Below are 19,679 nucleotides of genomic sequence, written 5' to 3'. Positions count from 1 at the left end.
CGCGCGCTCATGGAATAATTGTTAAATATTCACTTAATTATTTTAGTATTAATACACAGGTGATTATTTCAAAAAAGAGAACAAGAAAACATTTCAACGCGAAAATCATCTTCACTTACAGTGGCAAAACGACTACTGGCAGCCATTTTGTCTGTCGAGGCCGGTGATTATCGGCTGATAATCCGAGATAGCGAGCCAATGAGAGCGCGCGATTTTGTATAATCACCTGTGTATTTATACTAAAATGATAATAACTGCACACGTCCAATCAGCTTGTATGATAAATAGCCCACTACTTTGCATATACGCTGATCACAAAGTGTCCCCTTTATTTCGAAGAACTTCCTGTGTTAACTTTTGTTTAGGGCAAGTTTGCATGAATACGTGAAATATAAATAGAAAGATTAATTTATGATATATTTCAGTACAAGATGATATTAAGAGCCAGGTGGGCAAATACACTGTGTTTTAGATCAGTGGCCGTAAGACATTTTTATATAAAGACTTGCACTGAGATAGTTGAGCGAACTAGATACTAAAATAAAAGACTTAGAAAACAACTACTTAGATTTCATTCCTCAAACTTTAATTGCTCAAGAATTTTACGAGACACTGAAGGAGACAAGTGCTTGAAGCATTTGGTTCTTATTAAGTGTTACAAGGACCTTTGATATGTTTCTAATTTTAAAGTGGGTGTGAATTTAACCGCACCAATGAAGAAGAATAATTCAAATCAAAACAACCTTGTGTAGAACTCTCACCAGTCGGTGCGAATAGATTGTTCGGTTAGTTGATTCATATCTCAAAACGTTTTCATCCGGTTTATTATCATTTCATGAAATCGTTATTAATTTCTGTAGGAGGCAGCATGTTTGGGGGCTTTCTATTTTCCTAGTGGAGCGGAAGTGCTTTATTTTATTGTATTTTATTTTTAGTCACTTCCTTGTTATTTTCTGCCATTTAGTGAAGTATACCTTTGTTGAAAACCAATTCCTTCCTGTTGAGTAACGATCACTTATGTTCTCACAAAAATATTGGAACACATCCTTTTAATGTCCACTTTATTCCAGTTTTAGAAGAAACATGATCTATAGATAGCGACGATTAGAATGATCTTAAGCAAGAGAGCGAATTCTCTATATTTGGTCCTATTCCGATGAAACGCATTTGTAATCCGTGTAGTTAGTTCTGTGCCTTACTGTGTGGTGTAAAAGTGTAACGTTCGCTGCAAAAGCGAAATCTCAACTGAAAATGAATTTCAAATCAGGGCGAACAAACATTGGCTCCCCTTACTCATCTTCTCTTGTGATAAATGATTCTTTACCCACATAATGGCATGAAAAAGCCCAGATATTTTGCCAGTCGAAAGGAATTGCCCAAAGTCTAGGGCTCTTACGTGAGGCAATGTTTGAGGACGAATGGTGGCGCCTGTTAAGAAGGTAGCTGTTTTCTTTGATCTTAGTGTGCTATATTGAAACATTAGAATATGTATTAGCTTTAAAGAGGGCGCAAATGCAGATAGAACTTAACTTAAATTTACCTAACTCCCACACACTTAGGAACTGTCAAGCATCAGTGAACAATCAATTGACAATCGTGATTTGAAGTACTCCTTTCAGGAAATGTCCAGAAATGTTATGTTGATATGTGACATTAAAATAAGGCATGCACAGATTGAGAGCGTGATATTTCCAGGAAGGGAGGAAGGAATCTTTATTGCACACATTTCAACTAATTATAGAGATTGTACGGGTATATAATACAAAATTAGGAAAACTGAGGATAGAAATAGATTTGTTTACAATGTGGGTGCACAGTGGCCAAAGGAGCTGAAGCTTTCGAGTTGGCCACTGCAGACAGCTAGACAGCTCATCGAAATTACACGAGGGTTTCTAAGGGTTTTATGCACGAGTTGTTTGTGTCAAAAACCCGAACGAGTGAGGAACGAGCGAGTGAGGGTTTTTGACGCAAATAACGAGTGAATAAAACCCCGTACAAAGCACTTTCTATGTCGTGAACTGTTTATTACATATAACATGAGAATTTTCATTAAAATAGTTTTCTGAACCCGAATTAGAAACAAAAACTCACTAACAACAGAACCAAATGCAAATTTAATTTAATTCAATAACAAAGTACGATTTGCACGATTTGCACGAGATGCACACGTGATTGCCATGGAAACGCCTTTACGCTATCGTTGATTGGTTATACTTCCACATGTGAAATAGCTGTACGCCATTCTGATTGGCTGTATAGGCCTTTTTCACATGTGAAAATAAAGCGTATAGATTTGTACAAATGAGCTTTATGGAATAAAATTCTCACGTTATGTGTAATTTCTTTCATAGTCATCGCGTGTTAAATTACGTCGTGCGTTTTTCGGAGAGGAAGGAAGGACGAGTTACAAAAATGAAAAACGTGATTATCCGCGAGGAGGCCTCAAATCAACGTGATGCATTATTTTTTTATTTTTTTTTTTTGCAATTTAAGGTAAACCATAGTGCCTAAATTTACTGCATTTCCGCGCCTCTAAAATTTAGAAAACGACGATTATTTCCGTTATAGAGAAAAGTGGTTGACACTATTGTGTTTCCCTTTAGTTCCCTTTAGGGTCCTCCATCTGTAAAATCAATTTAGGTTGACATTTTAGACCAGGTTGCATTCGTACGGTTTGAAAGTCGTTTTGAGTCAAGCACCTCCATAAGGTCCGTGGGGCCTGTAAACCAATCAAGATATATTATGGGATGTTGGGACGAGAGTTAAGACAGGGATCAAGAGTTCTTGTGAGTTTCTATTTTCTTTCAGATAAAATTTAGAAGCATTGAAACGAACGGGATTTTACTGCCTGGAGAAGTTGTTCCGACCGGTATCTGATATCATTTATCTAAAAAAGCGTTGTCGATACGATCAGCGCTGCGAAAGCATAATATCTGTGGAAAATATTGAGTTTTTAAAGCCGAAGCAATGTCCTGTAGCAAAATTATGACTCTCTAAAACTAATTCAAAGCGGATGACTTAGCATTCAACAGAGCTCTGTTTTTACTGCAGGAAAACCTATATTACTGCCTTGCTTATGGCCAGAGGAGGTTATATTGATCTCTTTTCGTTGTTTAATTGAGGCTTTCCAAACGATGTATTGGGTTAGGCATATGTGGCAACGGAAGATATTTGCCAAGAACCGGCTCTTGCTCGACTGAGACGTTCAGTCATGGATAGGTCACCATATGAACTTTGCATGGGAGATGTAGTTGTCACTTTTGACTTAAATTCAAAATAGACCTTTGGAGGTATAAACAACAGCTAAACAGACTGGAAAGTTCAACCTTAGAATTCCTGTTGTGTCAATCACGTTTCATGAGTTTACAGCGTCCCCAATTAGTGCTCCAGCGCTAGAACTACTAGACACCTAAATAAAAGTTCCTTTCCTTTCCTTTCACGTATTTAATTTAAGCAACTTTATCATCGTGATTTCGTCGACTTCCATTGATGCCAGCTTTCAGAGTTTACAGAAGTAAAATAATGGTGACTTAACTTTTTTACCTGTTACATTGCCCCGTATAATAACAACTCAGCAAATCACGTAGATCATTGTCCAGCGACTTCATGACAAAGGCGAAGAGAGAAGCTTATAAGTTTGAAATGCAGGTGTTTATCACTTAAGTTTAAAGCTGAAATGCGGTTTTAGTAAACTGGATTTTCAAACCTAATTAAATTTCCCATGCCCTTTTGACTCTTGAGACTCTACAAGTTGATGACATTAGACGTGGCACGTGATATTGCAAATGGCTTATTTATCTACGATGTACACATATCTATATACGCGTAGATCACGATAACATTACAATCCGCAAGAGCCTATATCTGTAAGAAATCAATTGAATGCATGTAATTGACTTAACCAAAGACGGAATAAGTTTTATTTTCCACTCATTTTCTAATATCTATTTGCGGTTGTGTTCGTCAACTCCGAAGCTTTTTGCGTATTTTTCAGTTCGTTCTACGAAATAGAGGGCCATTATACAAAGCTAGTGTTTCAAGGCCTTTTACAAATGGCGTTTGCATGCTATGGTTTCAGTAGGAACTGTTGTTGTTTTGAAAAAAAAATTTATATATTTGTTTATAACCCCAGATTCACGGTTTTCGCGTTGTTTAATGGCGGCTCAAAGAGACTTTGTCCGACAGGCAGCCCATCGAAAAAGCAAGAAAGGAACAAGGTCGTATTACTGATATGTTTGTGAGAATTGTAATTCGATGATAAGCAAATGGGCATGCACTCACCATGACTTTGAGTAGGGGAGGGCTGATTGCGCTATGTTTAAACAAACTGCATTGCTTTTACAGTTCTTTCTTCTAGCGCGAAAGCATCAAAACTATATAGAAAGTGTTTTTAGGAGGAGAGGAGGTCAAGCGTCCAAGTGCCGTTTTGGGCATTGGGTTTTCATGCATTTATCTATTTCCATTGGAATCGAGGGGTTTACTGGACTTCTTATACCGAAGATAAAAACAAATAAATATCCACCACTTTCACAGGCACTGAGGTGAATAATTGTTTTAGTGTGTATCACACAAGTTGAATAATCATCCGAGTTCATCGATAAAATTTGCTCCTCGATAGACTCGATAATGAAGGGAAACGGGAAGCCATTTTGTTTTTCTCCTTGCTAGCCAATCAGAATTCGCGGAAGGCACTATTCACTTTGTGTGGTATATTTCCACAAACTTTCAGAGTTTTTTACAGATACATATGCGCCATATTAGGGAAAAAAGAACTCGACACAAGAAAATAAAATCCGATGCAATTTCATTCTATTACTGTTTTCTTACCAAAACACACTGCAATAAATAATTATGTAATTATCCTTGAGTGGCATATTCTTAGCTTTGGGTTAATTTCCCTTACTACGATGATATACCTTGGGTTCTTATGAAAAGGGATTGTAGGTCGAAAACTCCAAGTTAAGAGTTGAAGGCTCTCAGAAGAGCTCTTATTTACACGAGCAATTTTTCCTTGACAAGGTTTCCTTGACAAGGAAAAATTGCTCGTGTAGATGGGGAATAGTGGACAAATTTTCCTTGTCAAGGAAAATCTGGCGTACTAGCTTTTCCTTGACAAGGAAAAATTGTCAAGTCTGAAATTTGCTCGTGTAGATGGACAACAAGGAAAATGTGACAAGGAAAACTTGCCATATTTTTCATTTACACTACCAAGGAAAACTTGTCAAGGAAAACTTGTCAAGGAAAACTTGCTAGTGTGTACAGTCGGCAAGTTTTCCTTGACAAGTGGACTTGTCAAGGAAAAATTGCTCGTGTAAATGGGGCTTAGAAATCGAAATCGAAGGATCTTCTTTTTGCCTAAAGTGTACTGAAGTGTGAAATGTTATATTAATTTTGCCCTCCTGTAGTGTTGTGTTCACCCCTGTATAATCCCGAACATAACAGGAGAAATTTTAGCTTCAGGTTTACAGGGTTTACGTGAAACGACGAACGGCAAGCTTGTCGCAAACGCATGGAAATCTCATTTCTCTTGTTGGATAATTTTTTTCTTAACTTAAGTGAACAGGGAAGAAAAAAAAAAGAAATTGAACAAGTCTCTTTGGTTTTTTGCAAAACCCGTTCAAATCGCACTTTGACATTCACCATTTCCCGTAAACGCTTTGATTTTGTTGAATGTTTTTTTTCCCAATAATTCAGTGTGCGGATTAACCTTACTACGGTTTTCGCTATGTTATTACTAGCGCCTAGGATTGCGTCGCTGTTGAAAACAAGCCTTAAACTGATATGATCATGATGTCGGAGTATAGAACCTGTGTTACGTCCTAAGTTATTCTTCATCGTTTCATCCATAATTGTGACGTAAGCAGTTTTTTTTAATCAATGCGCGAAATAAAGCACGAGACCCTATCTTCCTTAGATACCGTAGGTTGTTTTGTCTTTGTCTTTTTTTTCGTCCTGGAGTGTTAGCACTTAAACTGCTAAGATTAAAAACGGCCGTGTCTCTTCGAATGTAACAAAAAAAAAAAAACGAATTGGATGTTGGCAAAAAGGCTGTTTCCATGAAGACGGAAGGATCCTTTTAAATATTTGGTAGTAACTCGGGGGGATTATATCGCAAACCCTCTTGACTCTGTAAATTGACGCATTGCAGCCGCTCAGTTGATTCATTCGTGTGTCATGAATGGTCTCGCTAAACGAGATCATTTGCTGCGGCTGTTTTTGTTTGCGGTCTTGACTCACTCTTGAACACAGCGTATATCGCTTACGTGTTTTGTACTCTATATCAAGGGATACTTTATTTATCTTTTTTATTGAAAAAACAGGCATATGAGAAATATCATGTGGCGATTCGAAGGAAATGTTGTCTTATTAATCAAATGCAATTCCCGCATCTGGTTCTCAACACTTAAGAGCACGGTTTCAGCCAAGTTATTGCTAATTTGTGAGTAAACGTTGTCGGCGTAGGGTTTATCGCTTATTTTTCCACACTTAATATCTAATTTAAGCTGCAATTACTTGTACAAGTCAAATTTAGAGCTACTTCCGCGGAATTTAATTAGCAAAGGGCAATTGAACTCTTAGATAACTGTATTATACTCTTGAAGGAGTTTAGGCAAAACGCACGATAATTTTACCGACCCACTGGTAGTTGATGAAAGCCGGTTAACTTAATTCTCGCCTCCCCTAATCTTTATTAACTTCGGAGTTACTCACAGAAGACAGGTGTTTTCAAATTCAAGAATAAAAAGTGAGTCATTTTTGTCAAGAGCAGTCTCGCCACCATTAGTTATGTTTCTTTCTGAAGTGTTCGTGATGGGCGATCTTAAAACGGAAACTGTTCTGACTCGAACTGAAAGAGTTCATAAAACTATTACCCACTTGTTGTAAACTTGAAAGCAAGTTTAGTAATATCGTTTCAAGGTACTTCGTTCTTCATTCGTCAGATCACGGGGAAAATTATGGCATTCCTAATTCGAGCAAAAAATTCCAGGTTTTCAGGAAACGAACGCTAGTTTTGTTCCCTTCTGCATGTTAGTACCCTGAGTACGAACCAAAACAGTGTATTATTTTGCACGCAAACCAACCTCATTTTCTAGCGCTCGAAAACTGATATCGTCAGTTATTCCCGAAATGAGCTTAATCTGTTTTCAACTCCTCAATGCCGCTTACCCTCACACATAAACATTACGTCATAATGTGGCCGAAGAAAACATGACGTCATGACACCTTTTTCACCGAAGAAGCCTATTATTTGATTTTCGTGCCGATAGCTTTGCACAAAGTTTACAACCTATCGAAGAGGAATATTGGGTTTTTAACTGTATACTTCGACGTTCTTTGTACCCTTATCAGCTGCCTGCGTAATTTGCTGCGTTTTATGAAACTATTTGATGCGTCTTTAACGTTTACTATTTACAAAATATCTCGAAAACAAGAAGTACGTTGATTTAATTATAAATATTCGCTGGGCTTTTCATAAGGTAACATACTGTTTTTCACACCTGAAATGTTAAAGTGCCCCTGTGACCAAAAAATCAATTCATAGTTTTCTTTGGATTTCAAAACTATGTTAACAAAACACTAAGTGACCCACGTTTTAAGCCTTGATTTCAAAAAGACACCTCTTTATTTTAACTGTAATTTTCGTATTTAATGGTCCGCCATTACTAACATTATGTTCTTGAGAGAGCTGGGTCGAGGAGAAAATGACGTCAAAGGCTCACTAGTTTAAGAATGCAATACGTGTGTACGCCGCAGAATTAATATGCAGCACGGGGGTTTTGGGCTTTCAGACTTTTAAACTCACGCTTTGCATATATAATAAGCTGCGTTCACACGCTGAAATTTTAAGTGAGCCTCTAACGTCACTTTTCCCTGGATCCAACCGTCTGAGGTCCAATCGGTCAGTTTTGAACGTGAGTAACGGCGGACCGTGAAATCTAAAACTTACACTCAAAGTAAACGGCCTTTGGATAAAAATCAAAGCTCAAAATTTTGCCAGTCAGGTATTAAGCAAACACACTTTCAAAATCTGAAGCAAAAAAGGAAGTGGTTTTTTTATCACAGGGGCACTTTAAATTTTCCCTTTCGTCATTTTTGAACTTTGAAAAGGTGATGAAAACACTAATGAAAATAAGAATGAAGATAGTTTTCACGTCATGTCATCGCCGCCATGTTGGCGAACGAAAACAAGAGTCCTTTTGTTCGGCCCCGCGTATGGACATTGCAGCAATGTTATTTGAAAAGACTGGCTGCAAACCACCTATGACAAATAGATCTATATGTGACTGCTAATGCCGAGGAGTTTTATACACGCAATTAAGAGTGCTGTTCGTTCCAAACTCCACCAGATAAACATTGCATGCTGAAAGGAACAATTTAAAAGATAGAAACACAACATAAGGAACGTTAATTGGCTATGCATTTACAAGGAGTCGTAAGTAGATTTGAATTCTGGTTCTTTTCCCTTCATTTAAGTTCTCTTTCATTTTACTCAGTATGGCAATGGTCCTCTAGAACTCCTTTTTTCACCTTTACACCGTGACATAGAGCGGTTTTCAATTGAGTGTCGAAAGTAATTACTTTGGTTTTGCACTACTTGACTCAGTGATTGGTTCAAAGTTCTTGCGCCACTTTTTGAACCAATCAGAAGTGAAACAAAAACCAATCGTGGCTCGCGCGTGCACATTTTCCCGCGCTTTGTGTCGGCTACGTTTAATTACTTGGAGTTTTGATTGGTTTACTGGATTGTCTCCGTCCTTTTTGATTGGCCAAAGTAATTACTTTGGTTTTGGTTTTACGACACTCAATTGAACACGCTCTATGAAACCAAATCCCTTGACGTTAAATTCCTTCGATTTTACTCTTCTTTCCTATGATATGTCAGGTGTGTCTTTCATAGATTTGTTTCAGTTAAAATTAAATGAGGATTCCAATCGAATTGAAAGAGTAGAAAAATTTACATCCAGCAATGTTGTATGTGGAATCCAAGTTTGTTCGATATAGTTTGGCCAGGGCTTAATCATAAGCATATTTCATTTCAAGGAAACTCTTTCCAAATCAGTGATTTCATGCAATACCGTAAATGTCTATCAGCCGCAGTTTAAATATCTTTAGACCCAAGACCTTTCAACAAAGACCATTGCCATTCTAATCTTATTGCAGACGTTTTTCAAGGCCTTTGTGTGCTTGAAATGCGAAAAAAAAAAGCTGCATAAAGCATGACGTCTCTACGCTATTTGCAATCAGTGAACGAATTTAGAAACTCGACATTTTCCCATGCAGGTACAACATTTGTCAATTGGCGTTTATATGAGGACTTTTAAAATAGTCACATCTATAGCCTCTTCTTTTCCTTTTTTTGCCTTCTCAATATAACTAAATACCGGCTTTTTCTTTCATAAAAACCCGACTACACCGCCTTGATATTAAACCGTGATTGGTCTGTTCATTGTTTGATCTCAGTGCCCTTGAGCTGACATTCTCAACCTCGGTAAGCTCAAATTAACGGTTGGTTCTACTTCCGATTGAAAACACCATTTGTGCAATCTAATAATAGATTTTATTGAAAATTTCAGTTGTCGGTATATTATTTGTGCCTGCTAGCCGAGATTGGGTCGCTATTCTTATCAAATGTAATTAATTGACCAGCAAACGTGAGGATCTTTGCAGTGTCACCAAATATCCTTTCGACTTCAACGGAAGCGCTTAGAAATGGTCTGAGTTTGCATAACGACTTAACGTTCATATTAAAGGAAAGGAAGTCAAAGTAAGAAGAAAAAAGAAGGCGCCTTAGAGAACAAACATTTTTTTTTTGTTGCATGAAGAATAAAGGAAAAAGAGAAGTCGGCTACGCGTTCACCCTCAACGGCAAATGATTGGCAGCCTGATGCATTTCTTGAAACCAGGAAAAGCTTGTTATTTTAGATTATTGAATTTCTTTTTAATAGAGCGGTTTTCGAATGAGTGTCGTAAAACCAAACCCAAAGTAATTACTTTGGCCAATCAAAAGGGGCGGAGACAATCCTGTAAACCAATCAAAACTCGAAGTAATTACACGTAGCCGTCACAAAGCGCGGGAAATTTGCACGCGCGAGCCACAATTGGTTTTGGTTTCACTTCTGATTGGTTGAAAAAGTGGCGCGAGAACTTTGAACCAATCACTGAGTGAAGTAATCATAAACCAAAGTAATTATCTAATTACTTTCGACACTCAATTGAAAACCGCTCTAATTGCACGATAACTTAAACTGGAGGGCAGACACTGAACAAAATTCATCCCGACCGACGTGCGAAACCTAGCTTATACCTCTGTTCTCTTCGGCCTCGACCGGCGGACGGTGATTCCAGCCTTTCCATGTACCCGGTTATGAATGTTCTTGAGCCGTAAACTGGTTTCGAAAACAAATGACTTATTGTAGAAAACGGGGTAAAGTGAAAACAAAGATATTACACTGTTAAAGTACTGTAGCCTCCCAAGAGGTAAACGGCTTTTCTCAGTATGATCTCGGCTAACATTCATATCCGTGAGTAACAGACTTCCTTTATTCTGTTCCAAGGTTATAGTCCAGCTTTATGCTAAACAAGGCTCTCCGAAGTGCTGCTATTCATTACACGGTGGCAGTAAAGTTATTTTGTACCCTGGAACACGTTTAGAGTCTGGTGGATATTGAAAATGAAGGCCATTGAGTATCGTGGTTTTATAAACCAGACGTTGTTTTTTTTTCTCCATTTAGACGCTCATAAAACCTACGAAACTAACAGGCGCGTGTCCATCCATTTTGAAGACATATTTTTGTTTCAAACTGAAGTTTCACTATCAATGAGAAATCAAAGCTAACCTGTTCTTGGAATTTCCAATCACAGGTTTTGAACTTAAGTATTGATGACAGAAAGCATGCTTGTAGACCTTAACGAATTGTAACTTGCTTCCCAATTCCATCAACCAACTCATTTCACTTACAAATGTAACTGCAATTGTTATTCGGTGTTACTCGCTAAATAATGCGGAATGCACTCAAAATTGTTTAAAATACTGTAAATTTTAAATGATTTGTCATCCGTGATGATATCTGAACCAGTGAGAGCGGGACGGAGCGGAAGACTACCATTTGGGCTTCCTTTCTGTAATTTCACCGATGTACAACGGTTTATAATTAATTAGCTCCCTAGTTTCTCAAGTTACTGACCATCCAAACTGCTTAGCTTTTTGTCCGGCTAATTAGTTTTCATGTTGCACGATAAACACTTGAAACTGACTTAAATCGAGCTTCGTAAGAGCAAGAATGAGATAAGTTTCGAGCCTTTTAATTTCCGAAAATAAAAGCGATTTACAATATCTTGCTTGCGTAAAACTATCAGCATGCTTAGTTATTGTCGTACGTTGGCGCCATAACACCATAACAAAGTTTTAAAGCCATGTTTTATTAATGAGCAAAACTGCTGAGACTAAATATACACGCAAGTCTTATATTTGATATATTTTTAAACGAAGATATCATTCGTTCTCCCAAATGTGTGGGCGAGATTGTGACGCAGAGACCTTACGGAAAATCGTCACTGTGTAGAGAGAAATATTTCTGGAATTAATACATATGAAATGGTTTTCAAACTCCTCTTGTTGTCATGACGAAGAGAATAAATTGTTTGACCCTCAATGTTTCAAGCAATATTTGACTAAAAGAACGTGAACAGATAGGTCAAATGCGTCAAAAGCACACGATAATCAGTAAACAAAAACAAGCAAATTACGAAACGCGAAGCGTATTTTCGGTTGATTGCCCAAAACATCAGAGGGCGCGCATGAGCGCACTTGCCCTCCGCCCAAAATAAAACTGCTATTTACGACGCGTAACAAGTGCTCAATTGAACTGCCAAATTAAATGACAAGAGCAATACAAAGGCATCTCAGAGCGACATCCATTGTATATTGTATTTGTTGACTTCTCGTGCCATTGTTCGCGTGGAGAGCGGACAAAGACGCAATCAAATGCTACTATGATATCGCGGTAATTGGCGGTAATCCATATCACATGATCCAAAGACCGCTAGCCAAGGCTTTCAGAGCTATAAATTCGCATTGCACCTATAACGGTCTTCAATGGATCACACCAGTTGATCTTTATTGTACGTGTCATCAGAGCGCTTGGTTAACAAGCTGACATTTTGTTAGCTTTTTCGTTCTCGTGTCGGAAACAGTCGAGGTTTCGTCCTTGTCGATTTTTCATGCCATTTTCTGAAAGCAGTATGCCTAGATCCTTCCTCGTCAAGACTACAAAGCGTCGCGAAGATCAAGGCGAGGGAGAAAGAGGCGCTGATAATTTCGGTAAGTGAAACGAGTTTATTTTGTATGAAGGTTTAATTTTCAAATATGGTTATTTCGTTGATCGATTGTTCAAGCCCTTTGCATACGTACAACGATAAAATACAATTGTGAATTGTTTCTGAACCTCCTGATTCCGAATTTTACGAGAGAGAGAGCTCTGTATTTTCCTGGTTATTAGAATGAATCCTCAAAACGCTGTCTGTCACTGTGCATTTTTCTCACGAAATATTTTCGAAAAAATTCATGCTGAGTTTTTTAGTTTCTTTTAGCATGGGGGCATGGAGGTCACGATGAATTAAACAGGAACAATAGTGCATCTTCTATACTTCGTCCTTGACGAATTTTAATATGTACATAGAGAAGCGAATTTCGACTTGAATCGCGCAGAATGATTCGAAGTCTTAAACGTGTTTCTTGAATTTTAACAACTTGAATGAGAAGCGGGCAAGGAAATCTTAAAGAAAGCGGGCACCGAGTGTTAAACAGGTCCTCCTTAACAAGGGATTTTTTTGTTAGGTGGCAGAAACAAAAGGCAAGCGCTTGCCAAAAAACACAACAGTACAGCCTCCCTAGGGCGCATTACAATTTTTTTCTGAGAGGCAACTGTTTTCGCATCACGAAAATTTCTGTTTTGAAATGAGTTTGAGAGCATGAAAGAAGTTGGGGTGGAAGTTTATGGATCGCTTCAATACAGTGATGTTGGTCCTGACAGACTACAAGTCTTTCTAAACAAGACGAACAAAAGTGAAAATTAGAAAACCTTCCGCAAGGTTAATTGACAAACGAAACCTAATAGTTTTATTCAAGGGGCATTCATATTCAAATGTGGAATAAAGTTAGTTACACGAAAAAGCTAATGGAAATTGCCATTGACATCTTGGGACTGGTCTTGTTTGCTTTCGGATATAACACGCGTCTCCAAAAAACTTGACTGACGGAGCAAAAAAGAGCGAAGCGGAAGCCATGAAGGTTTTGTTTTTCTTCAGAATTGTAATTTACCATGGTGTAAGTAATTCCCGTTTTCGCTGCTGCTAAGATATAAACCGGAATTCATTGCATACGGTATTGAACATTCAGCGGAAATTACCATTTCAAAGAAGATGAAGTTTTGAACTGCAATTAAAAACAATTGATTTAAGTGTTGAAAATCGATAGGCAATTTCATATCAATAAGTTGAGTGGCTAGAGGTTACCACGCATCTTACGCAGCATTTCAAGACGCGAAAATTGGTGATTTTCGATGGCAAGAGAATTTTCCAATCGCGTGTTTTGCGAAGAATGAATAGCGAGCGGTAGTCGTTAATCCCTCTTCTCGGCCTTGTTTTCCAAGGTGTTATCTGTAACATACAAGACTTTACTTTATTGGAGGTCAGAAAGGCCAAATTTGCGAAGGGAAGTACTTAGGGCGTCACGAAATTAATACACGGACACGAAAGTTTCTTAAAGTTCCCAGCTGGTTGCAACAGCGACATCGTTAGTGTTACCTCTCGGAAAATCAATTATATGTAAAAAGGTTCAAACAATAACTTACCATCGCTTTGTTTCCATTTCTCACTTGTATCTACAACACAGATAATTTCGATTTCAAGCGTTTTCGAAACAACATCTTGTCAGGAGATGTCTTCAAAGCTGGATCAAGGCGTCAAAACATGTCATAATTTTGGGCAAGATTCACGAGCTAATCGGCTTAAGTTTCAATTGTTCTTTCCACAGTTTTGGAAATGATTCGAGCAACAAAAACAGGGGGCTACATTTACTTCGTGCTTTGTCGATATTTCCATACAAATGCATCTTTCACAACCCTTTTTACTTGAGTAGGTCTTCGCCCAAGAGAGAAGTTTGGGGTAGACGGACGCCTCAGTCAAACAGTAATTTAGCTCGATGTTTTTGTTGCTAATCTGTCCCGTTATACGTCGTGTCGTACTGTATAATCAAAAGACAAATTTTTTCCGTCTCGAAGCACGGCCATAAAATGGTTTTAAATAACGTTTCGTGTCCCGGTTTTTCGAAGAAGTGACGGAAATCACCACGGAAATGTGACTTTCCACAACGCAAGATTTTATGAGAAAGCTTGAATGCTTAACTCTCGTGATGTTTGCGGGTGTGCTTTTAAGGCTAATAGCTATTCAAGGTTATTCATTAGAGGAACACGATAACCGATAACAAGAACAACAAAAACAAAATGCTTCAATAGATAGACAGGTTTTGCTTCTTAACTTTCTTTTTGATGCGGCACAGACAAGAAAGAGTTTTAATCTTTCAGACCTGCTGGAGAAGTTCGAGATGTCTTCCCGTTTTTTTTGTCGCTAAATTTCTCACGTACGAAAAAGACACGAGAACTTTAGAGAGTCAAATAGACTAAAACATATGTAAGACCTGTTGCAGATCAAGGATCTGACTTTCTTTTGAGCCACTGGTGATTTGAAGACTTCATTTCTCAATTCTGTTCTTCAGAACGTAAAGGGAGAACCTTTCTCCCCAATTTACTCTTCGAAGTTAGATATGTCCCTCAAGTTGAGTTTCCGGAAGAAAAAAATCATAAATTGCGAAATGGATTCTGTTTGGAACTGCCTTGTTATCGATTTTTTTCGTAGCATAAATCACGAATTTTGCTCTTTGTCCCCGTCCCAGGCTAATGGTCAATGATTCAGTATCAATTGTTGTATTTGTATTGGTGTTGCCCTCTGTGGTTGCATCTGATATCCTCTTTTCTCATCACTTGAAATAATAGGAACCATGATCTCTTCCATTGTCAGGTACCAAAAGAGAAGACTTACTCGCTTTACAAGACGTTATTTCATATGACAGATACGGAGATTCATTAAGACGTTTATACAAGCTGTCTGGTGAAAACATGCGGTTTACACATGGCAAACCCACACAGAGAGATACGAAAAGCGAGCAAATGGCAATTGAATCGTACTTCATGAGTGCTTTTAAAGCGAAACAAACAACAGGAAATAGAGAATTAATTCCTCCCCAGCTGTGGTTTTTACCACCGATGTCCATAAAGGACGTTCAGTGTTGCGTTCCTCGTTATCAAATGGAAGCTATGGCACCTATCGATTTGATAAATGGGCAGGAAAGGAGAAGTGTCTCAAGGATATTTAACAGGGATATGAGCACGAGAGAGGACGAGGATACTAAGAAAAGCGGTAAAAATGTCTTCGGGACACAAGACGACACTAAGCACAGAGATCATTATCATCTCAATGAAACCTCATCCAAATGGATACCATCAGCTTTTTATCCTTTTCCAAGAATGGAATTTGCTCAAGATTCAAAGGAGAACAAAGATCACTGCAACTTGTCAGGAAACCATTTTTCAAGCAAAAGGCCAAGAACGGTGGATAAAAGCGAGGAAACATCGACCGACAAGAACGGTGTAGGCTCTGTGGAGAATTTACAAAGCCCATCAAAAAAGAGGCGGGAAAGCGAAACAGAAATTCTCAGCCCAAGATGTCTCTCACTGAGTCTCGATGAAAGAATTCAGCCTTCTGTTCCCAAAGAGGGTGCTTGTGATTCTGAGAATTCTCGTTTGGCGGAAAAACAAAACACAATTGAGGAACAGAATTTGAGTCCAAACGGCTCTCCCAGTTCCATGGGAAACTGGAAATTCCAGGAGCCTTATGAATTTTACTGGGAGGCAAAGCCTCGGGAATCACAGGAAAATGAAAGGACTCCAGAGAAAAGTATCTCAAACGAAGAACAAGAGCCTTGTTTGAAACGAAGCGAGAGTATTGGAGGGAAAAACGAAGTGATTACAGAGCGCCGTCCTGATTGGTACGTTTCTGCGCCATTTGCCACAAGATTGATGGAAAGAGCTGGATGGTTGAAATATCACAACCTTCCAGTGAGGGAAAGAAAGAGACATCAAGGCAGTTCTGTGTGGACTCCCCATCACCTGCTGCCGAATGATGAGCTGAATGGAGTTTTGCGAGATTTTTCCAAAAGAAGCAGATCGGAGGGAAACGGTTTTTGGCACAATGTCAAACAAAATGAGATCTTTCATGCTCGAGACAATCATCCGTTTTACCCTTTTCGTGTTCCGCTAAACAGAATTCAGAACGACAACAGAATTCGTGACGATTCTTATAATGGGAAAGAGATGGCAGACGTCAGTAGAGATAAGTCAAGGAGTACCTCCCCAGATCACAGTAACCACATCACCAAACCCGGGCGTTTTAGTGACAACCAGAAAGAGAAAGCCGCTGAGCCTTTAAATGATCGTCTTTCAAGCCCTGTAGAATGGGGAAGCATTGGACAAATCAATATTTCAAATAGATCTCCGACTCACCTTAAACCGAAAGAGATAGTAAAAGGTGTTAACCAACAAGAACTTCCTGCATCTTCACTACTTTACCATACATCCAAAGACATTGCCAGTCAAAAAGTAAACGGCAAAGTATTTTCAGATCATTCAACTCTTGCCCTACTAAACAATGAGAGAAAACCACCAAGGGTCATTCCTGAAGTTCCTCTTATCCTATCTTGTCCACCGAGTCCATTTTGCACCAAGGCACGCAACGGAAGTGCTCCAAAGCACTTTGGTGTTCATGCTGACAAGCTTGCAGAAAGATCAACTAAGGGTAAGCCAAACACAACCCATCACCACCGGTGTGAAATTTGCGGTTGTACCTTTCAGCTTCGACGTCTTCTTAATCGACACATGAAAACGCATTCGTTCTACAAGCGGTATTCTTGTACATTTTGCGACAAAGGGTTCAACGACACCTTTGACTTGAAGCGCCATGTCAGAACGCACACGGGTATAAAGCCATTCAAGTGTGACAAATGTGACAAATCGTTCACACAGCGTTGTTCACTGGAGGCGCACCAGTCGCGTATCCACGGAGTCACGCACAAGTTTGGGTTTCGCGAGAGGCGCTCTAAGATGTTTGTGTGCGAGGAATGTGGCTGTACTTTTAAAGAGGACCAATCAGAGTTCATGAACCACATGGCGCACGCCCACCCGGAAAAAGACAAAATCCCTTATTCTTTGGCAAAAAGAAACAACAAATTTGCAAAACTTGTTAACATTGATTAAACTTTTGCTCTACACTGCTCTGTTGACAATTTGATGATTACCGTATAAGTATTCATCCATCTTGATTCAATTAAGATACAATGGGATTTTATTTCGTTTTCTCTGCATTTTCTCAAAAAGCACCTTTGAGTCCTAACAACGAATTCTATACTGGAACGTCGAAATATTACCTCTGTAACTTATGCTACCTTACTGGTACACAGAAGCTAGTATAGGGCAAGAAAGGCGAATATTATTTTTTTTACAAACGCAAGAAGTAGTTGTGATTCGTCCTTTAAGATTGATGATTTTCTTTCTTCGCGTAACATGGTGTTTTCTGTTAGAGCCAAACTTTGTCATTTAAGCCCCAGAAATGGACGTAAATTTAATAAATGTACGCGCTCTATGAGAGACATTTTTTTATTTTTTCATTTTTTCTGAGCCTAACTTACCCTTAAAGAGGTTAAGGTCTTGAGAAATGTTGCTTGACTTCTTGAGGTTTGCGGTTACGTGGATCTCGCCTGTATTCGTTAACTCCATGTTCAGTTTAAAGGGGCTAGGTCACGCAATTTTACGCAATTTCAGCACTGTTCGAATGGTCATAGAATTAACTAAAATATCAAAATAACTGTTCAAAACCATAGAAGAACTCTAACAAAACACAGGGAAGCCAAGAGGTGACATGGATAGACAAAACTGGAGAGGATTAAAATGGATTGAATTTGGGTAAATTTGAAAAACGTCGGCCCACCTTTTTTCAAATTTATATCAGGCTACATCAAAATGTCATTTACAAAGCTGGAAAATCATTCTCAGTTGTTATGTGGCCGTGATTTTGCAAATGAAAGACTCTTGCTCTGCCAATTTGACGTTTAGAGCTCATAATTATCAAAATTAAACAAAATTACCTAAAATAGCGTGACCTAGCCCCTTTAAGTATATGTAGCATTCAACGGCTTTCCTTTAGGTGTAAATATGAATCAAGTAGCATCTTTAATTTTCAGCAAATTTGAGCAAAGATGAACCGAAATGTGGCATTTACCATATCTCAGTGCTGCATAGTTTTTTGCGAGAAGATCCATTTTGCATCCTGTGAAAATTATATACTTTTATTAAAACGTACTCGGGTTATGTTCCCATAAAAAAATTCTGTTGCTCCCTGATTTTGTCGTTTTTGCTTTCCGCAAATACTTAATGATTTGGAAATTTTGTAACGTTGAAAACCAACAACTATACGCGCCGTTTAGAGGTAATTCTAGTAAAATATAAGTGAATAAAAAAACATCTATTGAATTGTTTAACCAAGTGCTTCATGCTGACAAAAGAAATGGGTATAAAGTTCTATACGATCTGAGGAATGCGATAAAAAATACATCTTATAGAAACTGGGCCTAAAAAGGTTCTTTTTAAGTGGTAATAGAATAAAACTAGCCTATTTGGGTTCTCAAGTGGGTTTCTTCTATATATCTATAGAGTTTTTAATATAGCTTTCATTGAAGTGGGAAAAGAAACTGAAGCATCGAGAGAAAGCCCTTAAGGTTAACTTGTGTCTTGGATAACCTTAATTTTCAAATGTATTCCAAACAAAAGATTTTGGGTTTTTTAAATTTCTTTCCACATTGTTTGTCGTTGTCATAAATCAGGCAGATTGGTACTTACTTCAAACTAGCTAGTTGCTTTGTTTAGGCTAGATCAACGGTAGACTCGTTAATCCAATGAAATGGCGTTGCTTTACAAAGGACAGCAGTAAACCCTGTTGTATGCATGTTCGGACTGATTGTCATATACGGGTAACCGATAGATTCGACCCTACTTGAAGCCGAGAGTTGAAAGGTTGAAAGCGACAATTCTGTACGATTGAATCCGACTCTGGTATTCAAAAATGTAAGACCAGGACACATTTATCTCAATGGTATCTTTAACAGACTAAATGAAGTTTATCTCTTGGTCCAAGACATGGTCCACTGTGATGTACTGGGTGTCACTGAGATTCATTTAAGGGACAATATCGTTGATGAACTAATGTCTGTCTGGTTTTCAAGAGACAGACGTGATTGTTTTGGAGGGGCTGCATGTCACTATTTCCGTGATTTCGTATCTGTTGGTTAGGTTCAAAATGGGAAATGAAAGATGCTATTAATATATACGGTGCTCACAGAAAATCATAAACTGAATCTCATAATTTTAAGTCCAAATCTGACTTCAAACTATCCTGGTGCAATCACTCAAAGCACCATTTGTATGGACTGTTTGTCTGCCATAGCATAGTGAACTAAAGCTAAAAATCATCCCTGCAAACGAAACAAACAAACAGTGACGGCTTTCTGGGAA

The 19,679-nt window shown here is 38.4% G+C and overlaps 1 protein-coding gene across 2 annotated transcripts; it reads left to right on the top strand.

The window, feature by feature from the left end:
- The first annotated feature begins 11,970 nt into the window (after positions 1-11,970).
- Positions 11,971-17,759, top strand: LOC138029382 (uncharacterized). 2 transcript variants are annotated; one of them, XM_068877136.1, is made up of 2 exons: positions 11,971-12,322; positions 15,079-17,759. In XM_068877136.1, the coding sequence occupies exons 1-2, from the start codon at positions 12,223-12,225 to the stop codon at positions 17,367-17,369; spliced, it is 2,391 nt and encodes a 796-aa protein (XP_068733237.1). In that variant the 5' UTR covers positions 11,971-12,222; the 3' UTR covers positions 17,370-17,759. The 2 variants fall into 2 exon arrangements, with proteins under 2 accessions (XP_068733237.1, XP_068733238.1); XM_068877137.1 differs by having other exon boundaries at positions 11,973-12,322; positions 15,054-17,759.
- Positions 17,760-19,679: the final 1,920 nt, after the last annotated feature.

Source organism: Montipora capricornis, chromosome 13, assembly GCF_036669925.1.
Source record: "Montipora capricornis isolate CH-2021 chromosome 13, ASM3666992v2, whole genome shotgun sequence".
Lineage (NCBI taxonomy): Eukaryota > Metazoa > Cnidaria > Anthozoa > Scleractinia > Acroporidae > Montipora > Montipora capricornis.
This window is presented reverse-complemented; position numbering and strand designations above follow the sequence as displayed.

What these genes read in the sequence shown, in the direction of transcription:
- LOC138029382 (XM_068877136.1), top strand. Translation starts at nt 12,223, where the DNA reads ATGCCATTTTCTGAAAGCAGTATGCCTAGATCCTTCCTCGTCAAGACT. An exon ending in AAGAGGCGCTGATAATTTCG is followed by an intron (nt 12,323 to 15,078) that starts GTAAGTGAAACG and finishes TTCCATTGTCAG; the next exon opens with GTACCAAAAGAGAAGACTTA.